We start from the raw sequence: 10,464 nt of genomic DNA, 5'->3' as shown, positions 1-10,464 counted from the left end.
TTAATATGATCACAGAAGTAATTTATATAGAGTGTGAAGAGAGTTGGTCCTAGAACACTGCCTTGGGGGACACCACTGTTGACAGGTACAGAATTTGATAGGACACTCCCAATTTTGACCATTTGTTGTCTGTTTGACAGGAATGCTTCTATCCAGTTATGCAGGTGTCCAGAGATACCATAAGATTTTAGTTTTAGGAGTAGTTTGTCGTGTACTTTGTTGTGTACTTGCAAAATAACCCCTAAAGTCAAAAAACAAATTAATTACCCATATCAATAAGAAAACTACAATCCAAGAAAAAATCTCTTTGGCGAGCAAACAAAACTGGCTATTTAGCCAGTTTAAGAACCATTACAAAACCTTATGCTGCCAGATGGAGATTAGATGTACCAATCACCACTGCAAACAGGAGGAAGAGCTGTTAAACTCGAACTGTTCTGAGTCTTCTATAATTTCATTAATGCCAAATTTAAAGACTCCAAATCTATCCCACCCCTAAAAGTGCCTAATGGGAAAGAGTGTAATGATGAAGCTGTAAAGGCCAGCCTCTTTAATATGTTCTTCAGTTCAGTCTTTGTCGACAGCAACTGCTGCTGCCCCCCATTTCCTAGTCACATCACAACAAATTGTAACAACTTGCTACATATTGACTTTACAGCAGTTAATGTTGAAACAGCACTACATAACCTAAAGCCATCCCTATCTATTGGCCCTGAGGGATTATGTGCCTACTTTTTGAAAAAGGTTGCCACTGCCCTAGCCGAACCTCTGAGCACAATCTATGAGGTATCTTTCAGAACCAGCTTCCTGCCTGATTTATGGTCATTAGCCATGGTCATCCCAAGACCAATCTTGTTGTGTTGTATCACCTGTAAAGTCATGGAATCAATTATAAACCAATCCATCACCCTAAACTTAGAAACAAACAAATGTGATAACCCATGGCATGGCACAAAGGCAACACAGTCACATAAGTAAGAAAAGTCCCTTTAATACCTCCAACTTTGTCCCCAATGTCCAGTTACCTTTGGCTGGAGAAAAATCTCTCCCAAGAACAGTCTTTAAATGAAGGAAATTCAGTCTGAAAACAAAGTACATATAAATTGTAAATAAAAATCCACACAAACCACGCTGCAGCAATTAACTGGACAGGGCAGGATAAGGAATTGCAGACTTCAAAGGCCAACAAAACACACACAGTTGGGAAGACACCAAGAACCCAGATAAGCATCAACAAAGAAAGATAACTTACGGTTTGCTTCCTTCAACTTTGCTGTGCATAACTTGCCTTTTTAAACATTGTTTTCCCAGCTGCAGCTAATGAAGGGAATCAGTGCCCTTTCCTCCCCCATAAGCCATGCAACTCACATTGCTCCCTTCTCTGTTCCTCCCTGTGTGCTCTAGGATGAAGAGGGGGGTGGGCCTGGATCTTCCTCTGAATTCCCTCTGCCTTGCTCTACCTCTCCGTTGCTCTGCCCAGCCGGACTGTGCCCTTCGCCAGTTTCTTCCACAGACACCAGAGCCACACTCCCATTCCCTGTCAGCTGCTCGATCTCCCCCTCGGAATCAGATTCCAAACGGGGCATGACAACAACCTACTTTCTAACAAGCAGTTTGGTTTCAGGAATTTTTTTCCCTGTAATCTGCAACTCCTACGCTGCAGAAACATTTGGACCACACATCTTGACCAGGGTAAACCAATAGATGCCATTTACATAGACTTCTGCAAAGCCTTTGATTCAGTGATGTATGACAAACTACTGCTGAAACTTAATTCTTACGGCATCTCCAGACCCCTGCACAAGTGGATAGCCACGTTTCTGTCAAACAGGCAACAAATGGTCAAAATAGGGAAGGCCCTATTAAATCCAGCATCAGTTAACAGCAGTGTCCCCCAAGGCAGTGTCTTAGGGCCCATGCTCTTTCTGTTTTACATAATGACCTATGTGACAACATTAAAAACAGCTGCGTCCTCTTCGCCAATGATGTAAAATTATTTAACATCACTAATACTGCTGCCCTGCAAGGCAACCTTGTCAGAATGGTTGCGCAATTGGCAACTCCAAATTTCAATTAACAAATGCTCTGCCCTACACATTGGCAAAAAAAAAAATCAGAACACCAAATACAAGTTAGGAGGAAGCAATCTCATAGACAACCCTCACTCTGTCAAGGATCTAGGAGTACTTATCTCAAATGATCTAAGCCCCAGAGCTCACTGTAACAGCATTGCAAAAAGGGGTTTAAAAGTTGTTAACCTTATTTTGCAAAGCTTCTTCCCCAGCAACATTGAATTGCTAACTAGGGCATACAAAACCTTTGCCAGACCAATTCTCAAAAAGAGCTCATCTGTCTGGAACCTGCACTGTATATCGGATATTAACACAATTGAGCAGGTTCAGAGATATTTCTTGGGAAAAGTATTCCACTCCTTCACTCACAATAGAATTCCCTATGCCTTGAAATTCTGGGCCTGGACAATCTGGAACTGCACCGCCTGCAGTCTGATCTAAGCATAGTTCACAAAATAGTCTGCTATAAGATAAGATCTTTCCTGTCAACAACTTCTTCAGCTTCAATCACAATAATACATGGGCAACAACCAATACAAACTCAAAGTAAACTGCTTTAAACTTGATTGCAGAAAATACGACTTCAGCAACAGAATGGTCAATGCCTACCAGACTCCATTGTTACAGCCTCAACCCCTCACAGCTTCAACTTCAAACTGTCTATCATGGACCTCACCCCATTCCTAAGAGGTCCTTAAAGGGGGTGTGCATAAGCGCACCATCCCGGTCTTACTGTCCCCATTTATCTGTATTTACTTCTTTTGTTCTTATTTATGTTCATACTTACACCTATTATCTTGTACATGTTTGACAAACAAATAAGTAAAAGTAAAAAAGAAAAGGAAGTTCTGATGAAAGAATAGAAAATGAAAATAACAAAATCAATGCTCAAAATGTTCACCATGTTACTTGATGCAGCACACAATTTAATGGAGTTTATACAATAAATAAAATAGTTAGAATATATGTGATTGTGGAAAATAATTACCACAAGAACTTCAAAAGTGAAATGGTGATAGACACATCCAGAACTACAGAAAGACAATGGATGAATGATAAAATGATAATTTATGCAACATGTTTGAACATTTTGCAGCTATGTAAGAATGAAGTACAGCATTTCTAGGAACCTGCCTCTTGCTGTCAGAGAGAGCATTTTTTTAAAAGATGATAAAGACCTTATTATAAAGCTTTCAAGCCCTTCTCTTGAAGCACTCAAAACATTTTTCATGAAAACTAAACAAGCAAAGCTAATTTGAGAGAGCAATGCAAACACATTTCTTAGGCTGATTGTTCTTCATTGGGGAAAGTTGCAAATGAAGAGCAATTTTATTGTAAAACTTTCAAGTCCTTCTCAGAAAGCATTCGAAATATTTGTCAGGCAAACTAGAACAAGCAAAGCTAATAAGAGAAAGTAATGCAAACATGTTTCTTCAGCTGGTTCTTCCTCACCTGAAGAACCTGCAAGTGAAAAGCAGTTTTCAGGCATTGTTCATGGAGAAACAAAATAAGGGGAACAATGGGTTCTTGTGACCACAAACGCATTGGAAATTATCTAAGATGTTAAACTAGGTGTAATGTATCAACAGAAATGTTGCTGCAATAATCTATTACGTATGATTTTCTTTTTGGTAATCTAAGTCTCTCTCTTTTTTTTGGCCAGTTAGTGGAACTAGAACAGGAAGAAGGAGGACTTTCTGAACCATATAAATGAGCATGTCTACCTTCATTCTGGGGTGGGAAGCTCTTCCTGAAATTCTGAATACCCACATCAAGAGAGGTAAGTTATGTACAATCCAACAATGAATTAGGTGAGCATTTTATAAGACATTTGATTTGCATTGATAGAATCAGTTTAATTGGTTTGCCCTGGTGTTTATGCAGTCGTCCTAGGTTCTTCTTCTTGTACATCTTCTTCTCCCTGGTGAATTAGGAGGTCTATTGTTCAATTCTGGTCTCTGCACTGACAATCATGTCTTTCTTAGTTCTTCCATTAACCGTGCAGAGAGTAATGTAACTGAGTTTTTAACAGAAATCTTACAAGGGTTGCAGTTTAGAGGGGTATGAAACATTGCCAAATTAATACTTCGTTAAGATAGCTGAGCTTAGATCAAAATTTTCTTTGCAAATTCTTATCCGCAATTACTATGGTTGACATTTAAATGATAGAAGATACATCCTAATGTTCTTATGCCCTCCCACAGCTCTTCCCTCCCTCCCTCTCTTTTCCTTCATTGCAATCACCCTACATACCACACCTTCCACATTACCCCAAAACCTGTTTTATACACATTTTCATATGGTTTCCTTTGTGTATTTAGAGGACACATAGAGGAATCTTTTAACTCAAAGGTGTTTAAGGTGTTGTTGAGAATAACTACTTGGGCATTAAACCACTTCCCTTCCTCTGAAGATCTGGTAGTAGAAACATGCTTGAATATTTTGCAACTTTCTTTTCAGGAATCAGATCACACACAGAGAGACCAATATTCTTGAATTCTTCAATAAATCTGTCTCTTGGTGAAGACTGACATTCAAAATGAACTGCAAATGGCTCTGGTTGCTGGCATTTGCTCTGATATTTGGATTCAGCTCTCTGACAGATGCTAGAATACCCTTTAGACCTAGACCACCACCACGTAGACCACCACGAAAAGGTAAAGGACTCCTTGCAGATTTTACCCCACTAGTCATTGCTGATTCTAGGGGGCGGGGCTCATCTTTGTTTCAAGGGCCAATGAACCAGCACTGTCCGAAGATGTTTCTGCGGTTATGTGGCCAGCATGACATCACGGAGTGCTGCTACCTCTCCACTGAAGTGGTACCTATTTATCTGCTTGCATTTACATGCTTCCAAATGGCTAGATTGGTAGGAGCTAGAGCAAGGATGGGAACTCACCCCATTGCATGACACTTAGATCTCAAACCAGTATCTTAACCACTGAGCCATTGCACAGCCATAGAAAAGCACATAAGCCAGCCAGCAATTCTAAATGTTTTCATAGCTTTTAGACTATTAAGGTGACCCCAACAGCTCATTCTGCAATTATGTTCCTCTTTCATAGCATTTGAAAGCCATATGCCTTTATGAACATATTGTTTCTTATAGTCAGAGAAAAAATGTGCCTGGAAAGCAGTAGTGACAGGATTGAATGCCATTCTTTATAGTCGAGTAAGAAAGCAGGATAGTTATGTCACATTTGCCTATATGACATTGGCACTTCTGGAATTCAGAGGACTCTGTGTCTGGCCCATTGAATATCCTAATTGCTGACTAGTTGTTTCAACATGATGGTACAACTGAAGGCCAACTTGGGAATTAGTTCCTTTGGGCTTAAAAGGTAGAACAGCATGACTTTATTTGACCAAGAGCTGTCTTATACAGTAGATGTCGAGGACAACACTCCAAAAAATATGTCGAATTGGGACCAGGTGTGTGATTCTTTTTGAGTGTGTTTGTGTGAAATTTATGCTTTTAAGCTTTTTATAGCAGTGAAAAACTACATTTTTTACTTCACCCATTCTGGATAGGCTCTGGAGGGAGCAAACCAGATGCTAACATCTATCTGCATTTAACATTGAGGTTTCAAGAAGAAAAGTCAAAGTCAATTAGATGTCCAAGGTTTAGCTATATATATATATATTTGCTTAATTTGATAAAAATTAAGAGTGATAAGATTGAACATTAGAATTTGGGGGCATTAGCTGTATTGTTTAATTTGAAATTTAAGTCCAAATATTCCTTCTCCAGCCTGATGCCAATTCAGATGTGGCGTCAGGTTAGAGGAGAGTGTTCTTGGCTTGGGATGCACAAGTTTTAGAATTTGCCTTATAAAGAATTTTCACCTGGAAGTCAAAGAAATATTTTACTGATATGACTGCCTGCCCATGCTTTTTTAAACGTATATTTCCACATCACTTTGTACTAAATACAAATTAAACCATTTCCATATACTTCAATTCTATACTTTTCTTAGGTGGGAATTGCAATGTACCTCCAAGAAGAAGAACTGATTGTGGATATCCTGGAATATCAAGACGAACATGTTTAAATAAAAAATGTTGTTTTGATAGCAGATACAAGAATGCAAAATGGTGTTTTTATCCCAGGTGAGTAAGACATTTCGGTGGGACATTTGCCTGCTTCTTTAGAGCCTTCTTGCAAAAAAAAAAAAAAATGTATTTACAAGAAGGATGAAAAATGGGTGCAATTAAAGACTTTGTTAGAGTGATCTCTTGCTACTGCCACCTGGTTTTCATGAGGCTGAGTGAGCTGATACTGCTGACTAAACATGGATTCCCTTTGTCTCTGTTGAAATGTTTAAGCAGATGGGAGAAGTACATAGAGGTAGCTTCATTTTTTTCAAAGAGACAGCATAAGCTGCAAGCCACCCAGAGCCATTCTGAAATGAGATAGACCAGTGATCCCCAACCTTTCTTATGCCGCGGCCCGGTATCCCCAACCTTTTTTATGGCGCGGCCCGGTACCGGCATTAGCTGGGCGCCGCCATCTTTTTTTTGATGAAAAAGTGCTTCTGGTGAGCTTTCTACCCGGAAAAGCTCACCGGAAGCACTTTTTCATCAAAAAAAGATGGCGGCGCCCAGCAAACCAGCAGCCCGGTAGGACTTGTTCCACGGACCAGTACTGGTCCACGGACCGGTGGTTGGGGACCCCTGAGATAGACAACAGATTAAATAAACAGACAAACAAATAAATATACAACAACTTAACTGATTTCTTGTTTCTCCCTTTCCTTCAGATAATTATGACAAAATGGAAACTGGAATCAAAAATAATTTGAATGGAATTGAAATGGAAACAAGATGGACATAACAATGGTGTGACATATTATGTGCTTTTTATAGAATGTCTTGTAGCTTTTCTTGCAGGAGGTGAGATATAATAGGCATCCCCTATTCAATAAATCATCTAGCAGGAAATTCAGTTATCCTGCCAAAATATTTGGATGGGGACATATTGAAGAAGTATGGATACTTTCATATGGCTTCAAAAATTTTCCATATTTAAAGTATTCTGAAGACCTATTTGTTTACTGCAGCCTGGCTTAGCATTTCTGACAATCTCAGCTCCACGCCTTTATTGTTAAGCTTTGCTACCACTGTAAAATCTAGAAAAATGTCATAAACAGCTCATCTTTTCAGCAATATATGATGAAACATATATGTGAAAGGTATTAAAACATGATTGAAAAAAGTCAATCAGTTGCATTTTTCCATCTTCTAAAAACATACTACTAATAACTGTTCTTCATTTTCCTCCGGTTTTGCCTCCATTTAGTTTAAAAATTATAAATAACTTTAAGAATGTAACTTAGCTAGCAGGAGATTCATTCAGATCCTGGCCTGTGAGGCAGCAGAATTCCTGTCTTCTTATCCTTGTACTTGCTAGTTCAGCTCTAGCTGTTATAATAGATATAGGTAGGCAACCACTTCATATAAGTGGTCAGTAGAGGAGGGGTGCATAAGTGCACTAATGTGCCTATCACCCTATCGTATTTTTATTCTCTTATTCTTGTTCTCATTTTTGTTTGACAAATTCCAATCAATCAATCAATCACTAAATAAATAATCCTGAGGCTGTGTATCCCCCCAGCACTTCCACCACTTGGAGTATTTGCATTCAGTGGCAAGTGACAGATTTGGCCACTTTGGGATTAAAATCTGATAGTGTGAATTTGGATTACCTTATAGGGTTTAAGGGAGGGTCACAGTTATAATGGAGGGACCTGCCACTCCCATCTTGAAGTTCCCTCTCAAAATATTTTGACCTAGCTGCATCCAGGAATGTCACCCGATGGTATGTTGCGGCCCTTTCATAAGATTGAACATTAGAATTTAGGGGCATTAGCTGTATTATTGTTTAATTTGAAATTTAAGTCCAAATATTCCTTCTCCAGCCTGATGCCAATTCAGATGGGGCATCAAGGTTCGAGGAGAGCGCTCTAGGCCTGGGATGCACAAGTTCTAGAATACACCTATAAAGAATTTTCACCTGGAAGTCAAATAAATATTTTAGTGTTTGTTTATTAAATTTATTTGCCACCATCTCACCACAAGGCAACTCTGGGCAGCTTATAACATTAAAAGCAATAAAACTATGACAACAGAAATATAAAACTATAAAGAAAAGAATACATTTTTATACAGATATTTTGATTATTTTGATATTATATTGCATTGTTAAATCAGTTATACTTCTTCTTCTGTTACCTTTTAGGTCAGCTGGAATTTCCCAGATTTTGGGACAATAGAATACTTTCTAAGATCACCAATAGCATTTTCCATATGAGTGGTACAAGGTCATTTCTCACAAGTAAAACCTTCTGGTTTCTGTTTCCTATCTTCACAGTTAAGCTTTGCTATCATTGGTTGCATTTCTCTCTTGTTGATATTCCTAATGCTTGTTATACTCTAGGTTCTTACTGCCATTTAGGCATCACCCTAATGACTTAGATGAGGGAATAGAAGGGAAACTTACCAAATTTGCAGATGATACTAAGCTGGCAGGAATAGCTAACGTAACACTCAAGAAGATAGGCTCAAGATCCAGATGGATCTTGAAAGACTAGAACACTGGGCCGTATCTAACAAAATAAAATTCAATGTAGAGGAAAGTAAAGTGCTACACTTAGGCAAGAAAAACCAAAAGTACATATATGGACTGGGTGAAACCAGGCTTAACAGCAGTAACTGTGAGAGGGATCTTGGAGTCTTAGTGGACAACTAGCTAAATATGAGCCAGCAGTGTGCAGCAGCAGCCAAAAAAGCTAATGCAATCCTAAGTTGCATTAACAGAAGGATACAATCAAGATCAAGTGAGGTACTAATACCACTCTATAAAGCCTTAGTAAGACCACACCTAGAGTACTGCATCCATTTTTGGTCACCACATTATAAAAAAGATGTTGAGACTCTAGAAAAAGTACAGAGAAGAGCAACCAGGATGATTAGGGGACTGGAGGCTAAAACATACAACGAACGGTTGCAGGAACTGGGCTTGGCTAGTCTATTAAAGAGAAGGACCAGGGGAGACATGATAGTGGTCTTCCAATATTTGAGAGGCTGCCACAGAGAGGAAGGGGTCAAGCTATTTTCTGTAGGCCAGACAAGGAATAATGGATGGAAACTGAACAAGGAGAGATTTAACCTGGAAAAAAGGAGAAACTTTCTGACAGTGAGAACAATCAACCAATGGAACAGCTTGCCCTCGGAAGTTGTGGGAGCGCCATCACTTGAGACCTTCAAGAAGAGATTGGACTGCAATTTGTCAGAATTGGTGTATGGTCTCCCGCTTTGGGGGGGGGGTTGGACTAGATGACCTATAAGGTCCCTTCCAGCTCTGATTATCTGTTATCTGTTGTTTTAAACATGCAGCTGACAGGAACTAACTATATATTTTTTTCAATTGTCTTTCAACTAGCACTCATCTGAATGATAGATAGGCCAGGAAGGGACCTTAGCGATCTTATAGTCCAAACCCTGCCAAGACAGGAGTCCTTTTTCAAGTGCCTTTGATATTTTTCAAGCATTAAGATATTTGTAATCAGTACAACTATACATTTAAGAACTAACTTGAATCAGAACAATTTCTAATTCAGAAATTTACTCACATTCGCCTTGCCCAAAGATGAAGAAAAGATTAGTTGTGATTGAAGTACTAATAAATAATATTGTTCAAAATTGAGTTCAGATTTGAACAAGATTTGAGTTAGAATTAAATATAAATCAAATGGATTTCAAAATTGGATCACTGTCTTAAATAATGTAATTTATTGCTTCTGAATAGATCAGAAAATTTGGTGGCAGTATAGGCTTGTACAGAAAACCTATAATCAAATTAAATCAATGATTCAAATTAGATTGATTAGAATGAAAACAAAATTCAAATTCTAAAGAAGATATTTTGAAATAAATATTAAAATATTATTCTGGGAAATGAAGTGTGGAAAGGGAACTTCACAAGGACAGTGGTGCCACTCAAGCAGGAAAAGCCCAAAGGGAACATCAGGCCAGCCATAAAACAAACTTGCATAGGAAAAGGAATCAAATAAAAGGTATTAAAGAAGCCTTTTAGACAAAAGCCCAAATAATTAAGAAAACTAGAGAAATAAGAAAAGAAAACCCTTACAAACACGAGACATGCCAAATCAGCAAAACAGACAAAAGACACAAAAACATATATAGATTATAAAGGAGACAGACAGGAGATTGCCACAAAACAAATATAAGAAACTATTGTAAAGCTAAAAGAGATTAGAACGAAGCCGATAATACAATCAATCTACCCCACAAAGTTTGCCTTCCGCACCCCATGGAGTTTACCCTCCGGCGGAAATAAAGACAAACCCTGACAGGATTTGAAACATTAAAT

General features: G+C 38.5%; 1 protein-coding gene across 1 annotated transcript; it reads left to right on the top strand.

Moving 5' to 3' along the window:
* Positions 1–3,804: 3,804 nt before the first annotated feature.
* On the top strand, positions 3,805–7,292 carry LOC113416214 (trefoil factor 3-like). Its single transcript, XM_087967548.1, has 4 exons — positions 3,805–3,852; positions 4,533–4,729; positions 6,050–6,182; positions 6,833–7,292. The coding sequence occupies exons 2-4, from the start codon at positions 4,612–4,614 to the stop codon at positions 6,834–6,836; spliced, it is 255 nt and encodes an 84-aa protein (XP_087823674.1). The 5' UTR covers positions 3,805–3,852; positions 4,533–4,611; the 3' UTR covers positions 6,837–7,292.
* The last annotated feature ends 3,172 nt before the right edge of the window (positions 7,293–10,464 follow it).

This window comes from Notechis scutatus, chromosome 5 (assembly GCF_049901735.1).
Source record: "Notechis scutatus isolate UNSWTSFEM ecotype Mainland chromosome 5, rNotScu1.2, whole genome shotgun sequence".
NCBI lineage: Eukaryota > Metazoa > Chordata > Lepidosauria > Squamata > Elapidae > Notechis > Notechis scutatus.
Note: the sequence above shows the minus strand (reverse complement) of the source record. Positions and strands in the feature narration are given on the sequence as shown.